Below are 19,964 nucleotides of genomic sequence, written 5' to 3'. Positions count from 1 at the left end.
TGAACTGATCTGGCATTAAAGTATTTATTTATCGCTCGGTGTTTTTTCAGCTGAATAAATTATTGGATCCACACAGAGGGAAAACATTTTAATTTGCCAGAAATATCTGGTGCTTTTTAGCTAATGTATCCCACCAAAACCTTAACATTTGGAAGTTACCCAGAATAGAAAATTCAGTCCAGTCTCTAAATTATGCACAACCTAATAATGGAAGAAGGCAGACAAATTTTAGGTAACTCAAGTGTTTGCAATTTTGTAATCTGATCTGTAATATTTGTGCACCTCTGCCACATCAAAATTTCTCAGTCATAGTGCTTCTACTGTGTAGTTAACATAATATGCATAGGGAATAATAAACCTGCTTTATTTAGAATTCTCTCAGCTGTCCCTGTTATCTCATTCAACAGAACAACCTGCTAGTGATAGGCTGGTGGTAATATTAACTTGTTAAAGAAATTGGCAGGTAAAACTGGTTCCTTTATTTTATTTTGTTCTTTAAAAGATTCACTCCAGTAAATTAGAGAAATATTATTTCAGATATCTAAGAAAGGCATCCTTGCTCTATATTGGCTTGCTTTTGTCTTACACATATTTGGTTGAGATTCTTCATGTAATCTGCGAAATTTTTTGTGCCATTGTTTTAAACGTAACACAGTGAGATTTGATGCAGTGATTCACTTTGTGCTTATAGCAACTTGAAGCAGATGAGATACAATTTTAACTTCTGCAGCAGAAGGCTGTTGACTTGCCTGGTCCCTTTACTAGCCTGGTTCTGAATCATTGGTGCCATTGCCTGATTTACATCTTTGCAAATATATGCAAATACAGAGAATTGCCATATGGTCTTAGGTCCCCTGAAGTGCTGCTGACCTACCTGAGTATCTTAGCTAACAGAATAGGAGCTTTTGCCTCTTAATATTTTGTACATTTCAAAAGGCAGTATTTTTCTTATTTTTCTATGTATAATTTCCGAAAAGGATCCTGTGATATTTGAATTATAGTAAAGCATCTGAGATATCAAAGTCTTTGGTTTGGGGAGGTGTTGAGCTTTCTGTTGCTGGATTGATGTTTTCTACTGCAGAAGGCAAGAGATCTTCATTTGTGAATTCTCTGGGAAAACCAGAAGGAGCTGGAAGGTCCATGATTTGTTTCCATGGCTTTCCAGGACATCTGGGGAGAAGAGATTCTGTGCGATCTGGCAACCCATTAAATAAAGATGTATCAGGAAAAGTTAGTGGTTCTGCAGGTGTACTGGTTTCCTTTCTTGCAACCCCTGGATTAACTAGCTCTGATGCTGTTTCAGCACTGTATGATGGGAGGGTTTCGTTTTGATTAAAACCCCTTTCATTGGACTCCTGAGAAGATTTGGGGGTTGGGTGTTTATGTTTACCATTTTTACCGTGTTTTTTATGCCCACACCCATGGTCAGTTCTGTGCCCACAACCAATTTCATGCCTATGCCTTTTGTCAGACTCATGATCCTTTTTATATCCATGCCTGTGTTTATGCCCATGTTTATGCCTGTGTTTATGCTCATGTTCATGTTTGTGTTTATGCTCATGTTCATGCCTGTGTTTATGCTCATGTTCATGTCTGTGTTTATGCTCATGTTCATGCCTGTGTTTATGCTCATGTTCACCTTCACCCTCTGGTTCCTGTCCACCATCTTTTCTGATTTCTTTGCCAGGTCTTTGCCCTTCTTCTTCATTTTCATCAGAGCATGAAATTTCATTTGGCTGGTCTAGTGTAGCAAAGCTTCGCAAAGGTGTGAATCCAGGAGGCCTTCTTAGAAGTACAGTCTAAAAAACATTGCAATAATAGCCATATTTGTTACATGAACAAGAAAAAATAGCTTCAGATTTGGGAAATACAGAAGTTGGCTCATTGCAGTATGAGTCATTTAGCAAAAATATCAGATTTTTAAAGTAAACTAAATATTTATCTTTTCTATCTGTGATAAGTATGGAAGCATAAACATCCTTCCAAATAATTCCAGAGTATTTTAGCAGTTACATGTTAGAAGAACAATTGATATATCACTAAAATTCTGTCAGTTTAATATGGGAATAATACTATAGAGAGGAAAATATGTGTACTGGTTTTAATTTATGAACAATACAGTTAGTTGATTTCTAGGACTAAATGTCCCTGCGCCTGTTAGAGTATAACAGTCTAATGTATAAAACCAATTTATGCTAAAGGCTAACACATCTCTGAGTAGTCTCAATACCAGAATATACAAAAGATCTGGGTCATTTTTTTATATGAAATGTAAATATTAAATTTTTTTTCTAGATTTGTCACATGCATTTCATAAGACTGCTTAGAAATAACAAATATAGGTTAAAGCTGATAATATGAAACATTCAGTTCTTACTGAGTAATCTCTATTTCCCCATTGCTGTTCAACTGGAAGGCAAAGACTGAATGCATGCTGTACAGTCACTATCCAACACGGGTTTAATTTCTGTCCACCAAAGTGTCTGATCATTATCTAGCTGTAAATCAGGGTTGCTTGGGATGGAGCTAAATTTGAAAGTTGATGCAAATACAATATTGTAGTGAAAACAAAGAGGAGAGACATTTATTAGTTGATACATAATGAATAAATAGGTAGTTATGAAGGTGCTGAGCACAGTGAAGTTATTGATTAGGAATGCAAGTTAATCAATCTCACTTTATTCAGTGTATCTTCTCTTCTTCACTGGGGAACATGGGAGTCCCTGTATTTATTAAAAAACCTGCAATCATCCGAACTAAAAAAGTTCTGATAATAAAAAAAGATTTATATTCCATTCTGAAATTTTCAAACTGACCCATGTTCAGCGCTAGTTAATCGTGGAGCTGGGCAGGAAGGAAACTGAAAGATCTTTCTGCAGAGATTGACAACTTGTGGCAGGAAATCTGCTACTCTACTAGTATGAAAAGAATCGCAGATGCTTTTGAAATCTGTGGGGTATAATTATTGTGTTGCCAAATACATTTTTTTTCTCAATTTTTAAACCTAGTATGAATAGTAATTCAAAGGAGCTGATGGGGCTCGATACTTTAGAGCTTAACTGATAATGCAAAGGAGCAGTCAATAGGCAGAATGTTCTCTCTGTCCTATTGCCTTTCTATGTCTGTAATCACTGTGTTGTCCACTGTCTCACCTTGTAATGAAACTGACCTTGATGTAACAAGTTGCTGAGGTTAGAGGGTGAGAGGGAGGAATGTGGCATTATTAAGGTTGTTAAAAGATCTATGTGTTCCTTTATTTTTGGTACAAAATATGAGATAATTTGGAATGGATAAAGAATTTAATGACAGCCTTTGTTCTGTGCTCTATTTATGATGATGAATAATGAAAAGGAATCATACCATTGAGCGTTCTTTAGAGCAGTTAACTTGGGGAAAGATTTTATTCTCCCATGGGATCACGTGAATTTGTGCTTCACAAGGCAATGGTGCCTGTTGACAAAACAAAAATCAACACTTTAAGGCAACAAGACATCAGACACAAAGGAAGAGAGTTGTCCATGAAAAAAAGTTATGATTTTGTAGTAATACTTTAAAATACAAATATACTTGGAACTTTACCCAAATATCTATAAAATCCATCTTAGTGATGAAGACTTCTGTATTGGGAAACATCACTGCTTAGATTTTTGTGGTTATAGTATGCCTGTGTAAACACTTTAATTCAGCTTTGGATTGGAGAGCGGACCTTGAAAAATTGGATTTTTCATCTCTAGCACTTTTGGAGCCGTATCTGTTTGATCTTCATGATATTCCTAAGAAATATTGTTTGCTGATGGTATTTCTCCTGCTAAAAAGTGGGAAATTGAGATAGAGAGAAAGGCTTTTTAATTTTATTTTTTTTTATTTTGTGCCTGCTGCACTAAAAGATTTTAAAATCTCACAGGTAAGTACTGTTTGTGTGGTGGGAAAAGAGAAGGGAAATAAAGCCTCTCTTTCTCCCTAACTCCCTTGCCAATGGTTCCTGGCCCTATCAGCATTACTTTCCAGTGTCTGGAGCATGTTTTCCCACTATCACCAGCATGTACTTCAGAAACATCATTCCTTTGCACACCAGTAACACTCCAATCTCATGTTTTCCTTAGCTGCAAGTCCAGAGACAAGAGTATTGCAGCCATTTCATTTCGCAGCAGCATCCTCCTCTCCTTTCTTTGATTCATTATTATCAGTTCCTTTCACTTTGCAGTGACCACTGATTCTGTAGTTGGAGTGAGTCAGTTTAAGCTTCATGTTTTACTAACATTGTCACTGGTTTGGGTTACAAACAGTGAAATGTGTCCTTGTTGAAACAAAAGTTCACTGAAAGAAGTAAAATCACATCCTGAGTTCTGCTACCCAAGTGTTTATAATTTCTGGTGCAAATGAATTTGTCCATTAGGAACATTACAGTTGGCAACATCATTACTTACACTGTCGGATGTGGCTTCACAGTCTTCATTAAATTTTTCGAACTCTGCCTTTGAGCAGTTTGTCCTCCGGATTGCAAATACTAAATGGTAGTGTTGTCCTGCAACCACCTGAAAAATTAGCAAGAAGGCTTTCTTTGGTAAAGGCATTTTATTGAAAAGGGTTCATAGGAAAGATGTTTTTCTACAGGCTTATGCTACTTATATTCTACAAGTCCTGACCACTGGGACAACATATGTTAAGAACAATATGAAAATAATTGGCAGCAAACCTATCTGCTTCTAATCAACTTATTTACTCCAGATCCCATTCTCAAAAATTCCAGCATTGAAACTGAAGGAAACAGAAAGGTCAGAATACTATCAGGCCCACAGTTTTGGCTTTGTTTTATTGGATGCCTGTAGTAATTTCATTAATAACAAATGAAATCATTAGAGATACCACTGTAGAGAGCCAAATATGATGTAAGAAAAGTGGAATGTGAGTAAAATGAAGTGTGTGATGAACAGGCTCAGTTGAAAATGAACTTATTTGCCAGATGCATTAAGGAGAGAAACTGCATGGGTTCAGGAATGTGCCTGGTATGAGTTCTCTTGGTATTTTTTACAGAGCCCAAGATAATATATCCTGCTTTAGAGACAGCAGACAAAACATGAAACTCTGTCTCTTTTAAGTCTATTTTTAAAATGTATGCATGCTAATATCAATCACGATATGAAAAGTGAGAAAGAAGAAAAAAGTCTGAAAGAAGAAAAAAGTCTGAAGAAAAAATCTGAAAGAAGAAAAAAGTCTGAAAGAAGAAAAAAGGTTTAAAAGAAGAAAAAGCACAGATATTACTAGTAAGCTAACGTGAGTTATTCAGAAAAACTCTGATGTGCTTTTAGTGCCTTCTACAGTGGTACCCCTCAAGCTCAGGAGAAGTTGTTGACAAAGTATTTTCTGAACTACTCCACTGTCTTATTTTCAATTCTGTCCTAAACCTCTGTTTTGATATGTTGGAACAGTAAACAAGGCAAATGCAAATGCTGACTAATATTATCCTTTTGATTCCTTGTTCTTGTTTATTCTGTTTTATTTATCTGTACATCTTAAGTTATGCACAGATGTTCTCTTGTGAATCTAGCTGGAGTATTATTAGCAGCAGAATCAGTATATAAATTAACAGATTTCTCAGTGAAATTGGGAAGCCCCATTTCTCGGAGCTTACAGCTACTGTAGGGTGGACAGTGCCTAAAACAATATGCAGCGTATTGGTGTGGTGGATCAAGTGGGTACTTTCTACTTTTCTACTTTAAAAGTCTAAGGTGTGTTACAAAGGCTGGTAAAGAGTGGGGTAGTTATGCAGAAATCAGATACCCTAAGTCAACATTTTTCCCATGCTTTTACAATCATGTTTTAAGAAAGATTACAAAAATCAACAGATGGGAGATATTTAAATAATTTCTGAATGCAAGCCAAGATGGTTACAATTTTGAAAGATAAATTGCATGGATATTTCAGTTACCACATGTATCCACACTTAAAGAAAAACATTATTTCAAATCTAAATACAAACTTTAGCTAACATTCAGCTCAGACCAGTAACACTGCCATGTCTGTTCCTCATCTCTGTGGTATATCCCAACCTGAACTGTGGCTGCTTCTATTTCTCCACCTTTATAGTAGAAATCATCATTGCTCTCCAAATTATACTTCTCCATAGAAACCTTCAGTAGTTCCTTCAGTTCTGGACTGTCTTTTGGGATAGTCTTCGGACAACCACTGCGAGTGGCAGGAATTACCGTGTCCTCAACTGAAAGAAACCAACAGACTTCAGATCTAAGGAACAAAAGATTCAATGGAGATAAAGACTGGGAAAACCAGTTATAAACTCCTGCTTTCTGCAGTGATTCATACTTGGGTCTATCAAATGAAACCAAAATATCTTTGAGTTTTATATGATCACCATTATCATATCTTGGTTATCTAAGAGAGCACTGCATCAGCACCTAGTGTCGCACTGGACACTTAACAACAGTTTTCTCACAGAAACAAGAATTGTGTATACCAACTGCGGGTAGCTAGCAAATAAAGAAAGGGAACATCTACAAATATGGAAGGACCTGAATCAGGTGAAACAAGAGGTGCATGTTATTGGCAATGAATGAGTCTATTGAGGAATATCATCCTTTCTGGAAGAAAAAACAAGTCTGAATGGGTGAGAATGCAGCACTTACTACATGGAGTGGTACCGTACTCCCTGTTCTAAAGCTCTGGAGCTGTGATAATCTGTGTCCAAATAGATGGCTGGAGGAAAAAGTAATAATAAGAAAATGATTTGGGAGTTTGACTGTAATGAACTTTTAAATTCTAATTAATTTATTTACTAGGAAAAAAAAAAGCCTTTAACATATCAAATATAAGTCTAGCCATGCAATGTGAAATAAACAATGATAGTATCAGTATGTGAATTACCAATTTTGGACAAAATCTTAAAGTCCTCATCTCCTTTGCTTTTCAAAAGAATACATGGGAGCTCTTTGAAAAGTTAGAAGTTACTTATTTAAACGATGTGATATTAACTTGCTTGTCATTGTGGTGGAAAAGGAATTAATTTTTGTAGGACAGTTATACTCTTCAAGTTTGTATCTGTTAATCTCCAAATGAGAGTCAGCAACCAGCTCCATGTCATAGAAATAGGGCAGTATACAAATGATAAAATGTAACTTTCAGCTGCATATGAAATACTTGTAGGAAGTGAAAAAAAAATCTGTGTTAATATTTCATTAAGAGGCAGTGCTTTTTTGGTCCCAGAAGAATTAATTTCTCTTGTTATTATCTGTTTTCATCTCTTGCATTTTTATTTTCTCTTTTTTTACAATTGTAAAGAACATTGAAAATTGCAGAACTTTTAAAATTGATAGTGCCTATGACATACCTGGAAGCTTGCATTGGCTTGCAATGTCTATGATCTCTGCGTGAAGATTTTGATATGCTTTGGCATCACATTTACCTACACGCTGGAGTAAAAAATCCAGAAGAGCTCCTTATTATTTAGCAATAATGAATAAGCTCACATCCTAGTACCTTCCTGCTAACAGAATAAGTCAAGCATACTACTAACAATTCCTTCCTTCCTTCAATATACTTGGAGCAAGAAGCCTGCCAGACAATCTGCAGAGCCAATAAAGGATGAGGGTTCAAAAGGACCACTGAGAGAAAATAAAACCATAAAACAGAAGCTAAATGAACTATTTGTATGTGTTCATTACAGAAAGAAATTGGGAGGTTTACAACCTAGAATCCTGTTTTATGGAGAACTCAACAGAATTTCTGTCTCAAACTGTAAAGACCAAAAAGAAGATTATGCAATTAACAAATCAAACATTACCGAGTTTCTTGTATTTACTCAGGTGTTCTAAAGGAACTGTGGTAGATGCCTTGCTTAAAATTGCCTTCATATTTTAGGGCTGGAAGAAAGCAGATGTTGATCCTGTTCTGTTTTAAAAAGGTTATAGACCCATAAAACTGATGTCTCTACCATTCAAGTAATTAGAAATGGTAATAATGGTAAAAGAATTAGGGGGCATGAACACACCAAGAAGAGACCAGGGGTTTTGCTGTAAACAGAAGTTGTATTTTGCAGACTTGTCAAAGTTCTTCAAAACCATCAACAAAAGTGGGTAAAGAGACCTGTTGATAAAGTATAGGTAGATTTTCAAGAAGGTTTCATTGTCCCTTATCAAAGACTCTAAAGGAAACTAATCAACTGTAGAATAAGAAGGAAGACTGTTACAATTCAAGATCAAGATCTTGGGGCTATGACAGATACCTGAAAATGTCATCCATTAAAAATCTGCTTAGTAGTAGTTTAAAAAAATAATAAAAAATTAACGTCAGGGCTTATTATCCAGGTTAGAGAGATTGACATTATGCCCCACTATAGCTCTGTGGTTCACATGCATGTTGAATACAGGGTGCAATTCTGGTCTTCCCATTTCAAAATTAATAGTACAGAGCTGAATAAAGTTATGAAATATTTTCCATGGAATTTGGTCATTCTAAGGTATAGAATATTCTTGGAATATCATATTCTAATAATATCTGTCAATGATCTATTAACAAGGCTCCTTAACAGTTCAGGGGATAAGTGATAAAGATCCAATCCCACAAACTCTGCATGATCAAAGCAGTACATGAATGAGCTTAAGGCTTAAGATTTAAGGGCAAGCATAGGTAATAGATTTGCTTTAGCTAGGCTGATTCTCACTCTCCTATTATTTACCAGAGTGTTGTCATTCTTTCCTTTTTTGATCAATGCTTCTGAAACATTCTGAAACATTCTTGAGACATCCAAGGAGTAATTTTTGAACAGGAGAGGCTCTTGAATGCAACACTCAACAATGCACTTCACAACAGCTGAAACAGATGCGAGTCAGGACTCCTGTGGTTCCTTCCCTGCCATTTACCACCACTGTTCCATTATGACTCTGCGTTCCTGCCCTCCACCTTGTATTTGCAGAAGCATTTGTCTGATCCCATGGTGAGCTGGTTCAGGGAGGTTGGTTGAGAGAGCAACCCTCTATTTTTGGTACAGTTAATTCTGTTCCAGGTCAAAGAAGCCAAGGAAGTACCTGGTTTTGCAGCAGTTTAGCTAGAGTATGTATGTTTGTTAATAAATTTATTTTGAAGCTCTCTTTTTTGGACTGTGGTAGAGGTTAAGTAATAATTCAGCTACTTACTTTTCTTGGAAAATATGTCTTAAGCTGGAAAAATGGTGCTAATTTTAAGTATTGGTTTTTGGGTTGTACCTGGGTGACTCCTTAAATATCGGGATAGGAACTTCTCAAGGGATTTATTATTTGGGTGAGACTGTTTAGATTCTATAGAGTAATCTGTAAACATTTCAGTGGTCTTCTTAGTTGCTGATTCAGGAGAAGACATGGCTGTTGTTCTAATTGCATGAATAGACAGTTATCTATGAGCCTGGATTTAAACTTCATTTACAAAGTGAAGCAAGACTATACGTATTTTCTTGAGTCAGATCTCAATGATTATTTGTTAATGTGATATTTTCTTGATAAACAGATTTTGAAGATTACTTACACCTCTAGAAGTAGTTTTGCACTCTGGAGTTAAATCTTGAAACTGGTCTTTGGAGCAATTAGTCTCCTCGATTTCATATTTAATTATGTAATTCCATCCAGCTACCACCTGCAACAGATACTTAGGAGATGCGTCATGTAAACCAATACAAACTTGGAAGTTAGACTGTTAAATGTGATTAGCAAACAAAGCAAAACTACTCTTCTAGTGTCTTCTATCCATTAAATCACTTTGCAATCATTGAGCCGTAGAGTGTTCATGGACAGCAAAAAAATCTTGTCCTTGTGATACAAAAAGTAAACAAAGTCAGTCATGCATATATTAGAAGAGCACTTTGTGTTTGGATTCCACTTCTCCTGGCAAGCCTGCAGCCTCATAATGCTTGGTTTCTTGCACTTTCCTCCAAAGTATCTGTTACGTATTACTCCCAGTGACAGGAAGCTGGTCTAGATAGATGACTACACTAATACAGCTTGGCAAGTCCTATGTTCCTGAGCAGGGGACATAGGAAAACAGTATCTGAATAATGTAACTTTATACTGCTGGCATCATTTGTTATTGAGTGTCCTGCATTTATCATCTACCTATAATTGTGTCTGCCTTGGGCTTTACCTTCCCCCGCCCACAATTTATCCAGATGTGTGACCCTTTTTTTCATTTTCTCTCCAGGAGGCAGTTCAGTTTTCCTCACTGCGGCTACTGCTTCTCACCCATGAAATCTCTCCATGTCACAGTGTTGGGTCAGGTAGTGTTGGACTAAAAAGGGGAAACAAGAATCAAATACATGAACCTTCCATGCCAGATAAGTTACAGTGGAGGGCTCCGACTAGGCTTTGTTTGCCAGAAGTGACATGATGGTTCTCTTCCTAGCTGCTGGACTACAGTCTGTCTGTGACATTTTGTCATGTGGCTTAAATGTTGTGTAAGCTTGTCTTTCAGCTAAGAGGATCGTTGCCACCAGTAAATAAAAAGAGGACAGTCTGAATTAAATCATGGGTCAAATTGACACAAGACCAGAAGACGCTTTTTGGCTAAGTAAATACATACACATTCAAAGAAAAGGGCCTGTATTTGGTGTCAGCTTATATACCAGTTTAAAACCAAATAAGAAACTTTGCTTTCTAGCAACAACACACCAGTCCTTTCACGGGGAAATAGTTGTTGCATGAAATACCAGATGACACAGAATTTCTGCGACCTGAGCAGTCATTTCTTGCAAAGCAGATATTTCTGTATGCAGAAATCTTTCAGCAAGCGACATGCTGGCTTTTTGTTTTTCTTACCCATTTTTCCTATATGGGGTTTACCCATTCTATAGCATATAGCAGCTGATGACATATGGGTCCTATTGCATTGCAAAAACATAGATGCCGGCTGCTGTTTGAGAGGCTGTAGAGTATATGAGACATCTGTGCAGACTGGCAGTTTTGGCACAGAACCTAGGAGAGATCTGCTCCTGCTGGAGCTTCAAGGAGAGGCCAAGTGGAATACCCGAGAGCATCTGAGATGACATAAGATGCCTGTGTCAGCACTGAATGCAAATAAACCGGTTCTAAACACTGGTTAGATGCAACTGCAGGTAAAGAAAAAAAATATGTTTACTATCAGTTTGTGAAGTTGACAGCTTGGAAAATCCAGCAGGTAACCATTTATGATTCCTTATAAATGAAGAGAATTATTTACAGGGTCTATACTCTGTGCACATTTCATATGCTTTTATTATGAAATATAAGCCACCTTAAAATCAGAAATGTGTACATAAAACAACTAAGGCACCTGGTTTGGATTTGGGGTTTTTTTGGGTAAAGTTTAGAGAAAAATCGTAGACAAACCTGTCTTTTAGCTTCTTTTATTTCCACCAGCTTAAAAAGGGCAAGTTCAGCACTGTGCCTGTTAAACTTTTGAACGGCTTTTTTCAGAATTTCTGACACTTCTGAACTGTCACTTGCTATAGGATGGAAGCATCCAAGACAGGTAGCCTCAGTAAGTGTTATCTTTGGTGTAGCTGGAAAAGAAACAAACCAAAAAACATAGGGCTTCATGTAAAACAGTCTTAGGTTTTAATTTTTCCTGTCTGGCAATGAGAGAAAAGGTTCAGTGAGCTTTTAATTGGAATGATCAGCAAAATCCCAATTTCAGTTTCAGGGCCTGCAAAGACATTAATTGTATTTAGAAACATGCTTTGGTTTGTGGTGGTGGGGGCCATCCATGACATTTGGATCCAGGCATGGTTTCATCAGCACACTTCATTCAGAGTGAGTTCAGGAGTCATACAATCTCTGAAAAACCTTGCATGTAGTTTTGACACCACTAAGGAAGGGTCACCTGTCATTCAGTCAGGGAAGAACCAGTGGAAGCTACAACTAAGGAGATGTTATTCAAATGTTTCAAAGCTCACCCACAGTGTGCAGCTGCTTACTGTCCTCACCATGTTTCAGGATGGGGACTTTGACAGGAGTGTTTTGGCTCACCCATGTGAACTGCTCTGACTCTGAGCTCCTCCGGGACTGTAGCTGAACTATTCTGCTGCTGTGTTTGAACTCCCTCTGCTAGTCACTGTGGCTGCCAGTTACCACTTGGTGGTACCTTCAGGCTTAAGCAACTGGATTGGCTGTGGATAGACAAGCTTGACGGGGATGCTCAAACTTCTGTTTCCTACTACTAATCCTATTAACTCTCTTTCCTTTCTAGTAATCATGGATTGGATTTTCATAAATTAATTTTATAGTTCAGTACATAAATTAATTTCATGATTCAGTGAGCTTGAGAATGAAAGTGGGACAGTATGTAGTCTCTATGGAATTGAAGTAAAATTTGTGTGCCTGATCCTCAGCTGGCATAAACTGGCTTAAATGGAGTTATGCCAACTTGAACCAGCCAGGAAACCAGTCCAGGGTCAGTGTGATCAAACTGTTCCGCTGAGGAGGCTGAAAAGTGTGGTATCTAACATGGTGGGGAAATCCCTCACTGGTTAAGGTCTATCGTTTCACTCTTTCTGTTTGAATCCTTTGGATTTGATTTGGCTCCTTTGTATTTTTGGAATATCTCAGTGTAAGCAATACTGTTTAGTCTTAGCTCTCCAATGGGTACTTGAACAAAGTCTGGCCCTTTGTATTTCTAGCATCACTTATTTTGACTCACTAATGGGAAATATATACGTTACAGAAAAATGTGACCATGTTTTCAGGGAGTAATCACAAAGGAGATAATAAAACAACAGTATACCCAGTTCTAAACCGACTATGGTCTCAGCATTTTCATAAGTGCTGAACAAATGTGTATTCTTTTTTCAGAGTTGCTATAACTTGGTAAGAAAAGATGAGCTTCTTAGGCAGAATACATGATTCATTTAATTTATGTATTTTTTTAGCTTTCTAAGCAAAGATTCAAATGCAAATTTCCCATGCATTCTCTGTGGGTTTCACACACCTTTTACTGGCAACTAGATGTCACCATTGCCCTACAAATGCATCTAAACCAAGCAGCGTTTATTCAGTAGCAGAACACGGAGTTTGTATGTACTGCAGTTCCTAGAAGGACACTGGCTGGAGGTATAGCCATTTAAGCTCTAAACAAGATAACTAGGAACAAAACCCAAAGATAAGCTGCCAAACATCTTAGAAATCATGGTAAATATTTCTGTAGTTAATATGCACTTAGCTCCCTGCTACCAGTTAGATGGGTATTTTAAAACTAGCTTGGCTATGTCTTACATGAAGACTAGGCATAAGCACATAGAGATCTCAGTTGCAAAGCTTTAAAACAATGTGATCTCTTTCTAATAAAGGAAATTATTATTTGAACATAATAGTCATATATGCATGTCTTACAGGAAAGAAATGTAGTACTGCTTACTGTTAAGGTCTGAAAGACATTATAGTGTCTCTTACATAATTATATCACTGCTAGATTTTTATTTTGTAAATGAAAATTTTTTTGGTCCTTTTTTGGTTGGGAATAAATATTTGTTTTGGTAAACTAACAGAAATAATTTAGTAGTTTTTAGTTTTGAGAAAATTAAGGTACAATTTTGTCATATAAAGGTTTTTTCTAATAATTTCTCACACAATTTTATACTTGAATAAGTAAGGACAGAAAATAAAAGCATGACAAGTATCTAGTTTCTAAGTTACTGATATGCTTTTGGTAATAAGCAACTTCATTTTAACTTGGTATAATTCCAGTGTTTGAAGAAACTTACTACACACGCATGTGTCGGTTTTTATTACCCTAGGTAGAAACTGCCAGTATTTCACTGATTTAGCCTATACGTGTGTAACAGTGAAGTGAAATTTTATCTTTAACATGTAGTTACTTATGGAAGATTATCTGTAAGTGTCTGAATAGAATGATGAGGAGCTCCTACCTTTAAAATTACCTGAAAGTCTCAGTATTGTATTTTTCTCATTCTTATTTGTCAATGTACTTGTTGAATGCTGCCCCAAACAGTTACATACCTGGAAAAATTCTGCAATCTTGCGAAACATTACTTGTTTTTTCAGCATTATTCATGTGAACTTGAGCTGTGCATTCTCCTGTTTTCTGCAAAAATACATGACAACATTTGTCTTAAACTTGCTGAAGAAAAATACAGTGCTATATATTCTTCTAGCTATTAAACAAAGTTGACAGTTGCAAGTTGAATTTGGGGAACAAGTTCATATGTACATTTGTAGTAATTTCTAATTTGCTGTTTTATTACTGGAAAAGGAATGGTTTTGTTGATTGTGGGGAGAGTAGGGGATGAACTGAGCAGATAATTTGAAAGATTGCTTTGTATCATGATTGATGTGTATTAATTAACTAAAGAATTTACAGTCAGAATAATGAAAATGAACACATCCACATAAATAGTCTGTATGAATTGTGTATTTACCTAATTCTCTCTCTGCTAGTACAAGATATGCAGCGATGACCATGGCATTTGACATCGATTCAAATGGTATTATCACCATCAACCCTCTCTTTGCGTTGTGTACTGGGTGAAATAACAGTGACTTCCGCTGGAAATGTGCAGTGTTCCTGCATGCTGTCTGTGCCCCAATTGTATCTCCTCCAGGTGCTCTCTAGTAGCATGAGCCAGACATGCTTTGCACTGCTAAAAGCCCTCTAGTAAATTTTCTGTCATAGTGGCTTCCATGTCAGTATTTTTGTTGGTGCAGATCTGAAGTCAATTTGGTTGTGCAAGTTTCCATTATACATAATTAACAAAGTATTGCAGCCCTCACACTCTCACAGTGCATGTATCTTACGTTGACTTTATTGAGAACCTTTATACTGAAGTGCTGAAATGTTCCCTTCTGCACATATGCAGGATTATAACAGTAAACTTATGATTATAGTGGTTAACTTTAGAGTTGTAAACATTTCTGTACTGTACTTTAGCCTATAAGCTCTCAAAAGCAACACAGCTAAAACAGTTAAATTCTCTACTATATTTTTCCCCAGGCAAATGCAGTCCTGGTCATTATGCTTATGTTTCTATACAGAGAGCTTTTAAAGAGGACAGATACTTACAGCTTCTGCAGGTACTTTGTAATCACAATCTTGCCACAGTTTATTTTCTTCAGCGGCACAAGTGGTTTCATGTATTCGATATTTCATATAGAATTGTGTGTCAGGACCTGCCTGCATAAAAACAATATGCCTGTCAACATTTGCATAGTAATAAATCAAGTGAAAAGATAAGAGCTTCAAAAGGTAAATACTCTCCATTGGTTACCTTATATTTTATAGCATGGTTTCACATTAGCTGCTGGCCTCCATGCAAGGTCTCCCAAATCTTGGTAGTTCAATAATTAACTTATCTAATTATATTACTGAGGCCTTACCTACAATTACAATAAGTTGATACAATAGATATGGTATGCTCAACTACCTTCATTTTAACTGGTAGTACCAAGGGTTTTAAAACCAGAAAGAAGTGTTTAGGTTTTATACTCATATTCAAATGTACTCCAAATAAGCAAATTTGGGTTGCTGCTTCAATGGTTAGCATAATTACCAGCTTGGACTGTGCTCCTGTCTGACTCCCTCACTCTCACTCTTGGCCTTCTCCCAGATCTGTCTAATTCCCTTCTGTACAACTCTACAGGCAGCCCAGAAACAGCAGCCAGCAACCCTCAGGCAGCCTGGCAGTGCCCAAACTGCCTTTACTCTGGGGTAACAGGGTACTTAACTGCCCTGCCTACTCAGAAGAAAGGGGCAAGGAAGGCATATGCTCTGGAGACAGCCTGTGGTGGTGCCTGCAGTTTTCCTACAGGCATTAAAGGCAGAACTGCTCATGAGGGTAGTTTCAGGAATCCCATAAGATGAAATACAGACAAAGTATTAAGCAAAGTTTGGCCTGGCTAGTGAAAGTGTTTCTGATGCTGGTAAATCAGAAGGGGTCATTTTCTCCTTGCCATAAACTGAGTAGTAAGCCTGTGCCTACAGGTAACATTAACACACTGCAGGGTTTGTGGTTCATCCTTTACAGGAGATATAAAGCCAGAAGTTACTAATCTTTTACAGCCACTAAAAATGCTCAGCCAATATGCCTTTTCAAATACAAACACAGGCAGTTGCTGCACTTTAACACTGGTTATCCTCAAATGATACTGCTGGGAGAATTAAATTATAATTCTTGCCTTAGTGGTATCAAGAAAGAGAAGCTAAGCTGATGTGGGTGGAATATACTGGGTTTACACTGGTGTAGACACAGAATTATATTCTGTGTTGTCTCAATTCTTGTTATGTACTGCTACAACTACAAAGAGGTGTAGAGGTACCCAATATAATGGTTGCAGGTTGTAAAATGGGATGAAAGGGTCTCAAAAAAATATAATGGACTTAATCCTCAGCAGGTATAAATTGACATTTATGGAGCTGCATCAGATTATACTATCTGTGATGTGGACTTAAAAGGAGCAGAATTCTGTTCTCTGTTACAGTGTTTTAAATCTGCAATAAATCAGCTCAGTGAATAAACAAAATAAGTGAGAAAAGACATTGTTTCTGTATATTATTTGTTGTTGGTTTATTTCATTATTATTATGAACAGCTATGCCTTTAACTGGGGCAGGTTCAGTCTTTCAGCAGCCAGCTTTTATGTTTTATTACCTTATCAATAATGAATGTACATGAATATGTAATAACCAGCTATTTAATTAATGCATTCAACATTGTGAGACTAGTGATGAGTAAGATCTATACGCTTTTTAGAAAAAGAATATCAAATATGAGGCAATCTCTATTGCAGATTCCTTTTCTCTGTTTTTTACTTAACATTATAGTCAGATCAATGATTCAAAGTGATAATTGATTCCCACCTCACATCTTTTAAGAAAAGGAAAGATGGATATCTAGGGAAGGAAAGATGAATAAAAATTGAAATAAATATGTATTTGTGAAAATAGAACATTATTTAAGATAAAATACTGAAACTAATATCTGTCCTTTGGTAACATCAGCAAAAGGAAAGTAGTGTTACAGCTCTGATATAAGGATGTTTGCATTTGGCTATTGTTAAGGATGTGTGTAGTTCAGTGAAGACAGTGGGACTATTCATTTGTTTAATATTAATTGTATAAAGGGTTTGCCAGATTTTAGTCTTTGTCACTACATGCTGAAATCTCCCCAGTTTGAAAACAGGAAACCCAGAGGGTAGGTGCCAGCAGATGTGGGTAGTTTACTGTAAGGCTGTTAGCAACTGGTATCTCCTTTCTGTGGTCAATTTCTATCTGGGTAAAAGTGTCTTGTTATTTTGGAGTGCAAAATATTCTCTCTGACACTGGGTTTCTTGTGTTTTACATCTGAAAATCCAATCCAGTAGAAAAAAATGCTAATGTTGTTTTCAAGTAAAGTAATGGTTGTCATTATTATGGTAATATCATCTTTGTATGCCTCTCAGAGGTAAATACTCTTTTGTTAGATTAATGCTATACAGAAGGACTCCAGGCAAAGGATCATGTTTCATTCTTTTTTTCTGTAATTTTAGCTGTCACCCTATTTGACTAAAATACCACCTAGTGCTTTTAGATAGATCTGTGACTCAGGACTAGCGTCAATCAAATAATATTCACAAACAATTTATTCAGAGTATTGCCAAATTTTATCACGTCATTCTTTTTTATGTGTGATACCACCTCTCCCCAAGTCAAGATCAGGTTTTTTAGTAATTGTGGTTTTGTCATTGATCTGAAAACCTTACTGATGATGAAAAAGGGTAGAATTCCCAACAGAGAAAGGAGAAAATGGAATGGACTAGTAAGACAAGTTGTATTAGTGATAGAAATTTTATATTCTTTAGTCCTTGCATTAACAAGCAATTTACCAGCACACAGAGTTCTGTTGATAAGAACATAATATACATCCCTGCTTGTCATGGTAACGAGTATCTTACTGTGCAAGTCATTTCTTGGATTTTTTAAAAGATTTTTGGAAGACATTTTACTGTCATACTTGCTTTCTTATGAACAAGATGAAGATAATCTGATTCAGAGTGCATAAACAATTCCAACATTTTTTTTTTTTGTAATGTCTACTTACAGTTCTCTTGGCTTCCATCACCATGTATAGAGCAAATTGATTACCAGTTGCTCTGTCTCCATTGTATTTCTTCAGTGCTGTGTCGACAGCTTTAAAGACATCAGGGTCATCACAGTCCAAAAACTCAAATGGAAGAGGGGTGCCTCTGCTAGAGAAAAAACTACAGCAGAATGCTAGTACAATGAAAGGTTTCATAATTGGACAAAAAAAGGCCCCCTGAATTAGAAGGCTCTTTAAAAACCAAATGGAAAAGGAATGTCTGACAGTGTTTTAGCTGTTTTTCAGGAGCAATAGCTAAGTAAACAGAAAGAGTGGGTTGCTGGGGTTGGTTGGTTCTCATCATACCCTGCTTATACTGCAAATAAACATCTGAGTTTATGTAAATAAACTTTGTGTGGTCACCAGAATGACACTAAGGTTATCCACCTGCCATCAAGATAACAGGCTAAATGGCTGCAGCTAGGGACAGGTTTAGACTAAGAAGGATGGCCCCTGAGCAAAAGAGCAGAATGTTCGTAGCTTTCTGGCTTCTTTTCTTAACATCTAAACTGCTACTGAGAATAAATTTTAGAAGGCTTAAATAAAACACCCAAGAAGGTCACAGTGGCAATGAAGTTCTGATTCTGGACAACCACCCTGTAAATTTTATAGATCTGTTCAGTGTTCAGATTGCAATAGTTCTGAGAAGTCAGAACATGTTTGAAAAAAGTCTTTGGCACTCATAATTATGGATGATGAGAAAATGAAAGATTTTAGATGGTAATTTTCACTGTTAGGGAATTTTCCTTTTTGTCAGAACTAAAGGAGCATTGTTTGCTGGGGAGATTTGTACCCATTCACATTATCTGAGGGACTCAGAATTTTCAGCCTTTCAGTTACACTGGAGTCAGAGATAGCTGGGATCAGGAGGCAGGTTGGAATACTTGTCTTAATCGTTATTTTCAGTGCTTCTCCTCCCTAGAAATATGCTTTTTTCCCTTCTCCACATACTGTTTTCATTCATTGTACAACTGTCATTGGCCCTGCAACTCTCAAGCCAGGAACATCTTTCTCTGAGGTCATGTAGGAGGATTTTTTGCCATGGAGCTATGTGGAAATAAAGGCAAACTTTTTGGAAGAACAAGTGTGGGGTTTCCTGGGCATGCCTTTGATTATTTAGTGTGATCTGGAAAACCAGGAGCTTCTGGCATCTGCTTTAGACTTGAGCCAGTGAAGGGAATACCTTCACCAGTGCTGGAGGAGTGAGGGTTGCTCTGGAATAGCTCAGGCAGGAGGAGTGAGGGTTGCTCTGGGATAGCTCAGGAAAATTTGCAGTGGGAGGTGTGTGAGAATCCGGCTGATTTAGAGCTGGAATGTGATAGACAGCTCCTGTTATTTGGGATGGAAAGTACTTTCCAGATATCCTTGTCTTGTTGCAGTGATGTCTGTAATAGTGATGATAGAGATGAGGAGGGTGTCCTGGAGGAGGAGCATGATGTCACCCACAGTGGGGAGGAGGATGGTGGCGATGTCATCTGTGAAGAGGGGGAGAAGGCCAGTGTGGTCTATGATGGGGAGGAGGGTGGGGGTGATGTGGTCCATGAGGAGGGGGAGGACAGTGTGGTCCATGATGGGGACCACGAGGAGGATTATATCGATCATCATGGCGGGGAGAAGAAGAAGGAAGATAATGTAATTCCTCTTGGGAAGGAGGAGGATGAAGTGATGCATCATGGGAAGGAGGAGCAGAAGGGGGTTGTTGTGGTTCCACCTGGGGAAGAGGATGTGGTCCATCATGGGGAGGAGGAGGAAGGTGGTGATGTGGTCCACCGTGGTGGGGAGGAGGAGGAGCAGGTCCTTCATGTCTGTCTTGATGTTCTTCATTGAAACTATGGTTATGCTCAGGGTCTTTAGGTCTGGATTGAGAAGAGGGTGGACATCTGTAC

The 19,964-nt window shown here is 37.3% G+C and overlaps 1 protein-coding gene across 3 annotated transcripts; it reads right to left on the bottom strand.

Annotated features, from left to right (window-relative positions):
- Window positions 1-467: 467 nt before the first annotated feature.
- On the bottom strand, window positions 468-18,234 carry KNG1 (kininogen 1). 3 transcript variants are annotated; one of them, XM_049801696.1, is made up of 11 exons: window positions 18,040-18,234; window positions 15,028-15,138; window positions 13,968-14,052; window positions 11,343-11,515; window positions 9,511-9,618; window positions 7,343-7,424; window positions 6,051-6,217; window positions 4,428-4,535; window positions 3,361-3,450; window positions 1,640-1,799; window positions 468-1,195 (listed from the first exon to the last, which is right to left on the bottom strand). In XM_049801696.1, the coding sequence occupies exons 1-11, from the start codon at window positions 18,232-18,234 to the stop codon at window positions 996-998; spliced, it is 1,479 nt and encodes a 492-aa protein (XP_049657653.1). In that variant the 3' UTR covers window positions 468-995. The 3 variants fall into 3 exon arrangements, with proteins under 3 accessions (XP_049657653.1, XP_049657654.1, XP_049657652.1); XM_049801697.1 differs by having other exon boundaries at window positions 1,646-1,799; XM_049801695.1 differs by having other exon boundaries at window positions 468-1,799.
- Between the last annotated feature and the right edge of the window lie 1,730 nt (window positions 18,235-19,964).

This window comes from Accipiter gentilis, chromosome 6 (genome assembly GCF_929443795.1).
Source record: "Accipiter gentilis chromosome 6, bAccGen1.1, whole genome shotgun sequence".
Lineage (NCBI taxonomy): Eukaryota > Metazoa > Chordata > Aves > Accipitriformes > Accipitridae > Astur > Astur gentilis.
Note: the sequence above shows the minus strand (reverse complement) of the source record. Positions and strands in the feature narration are given on the sequence as shown.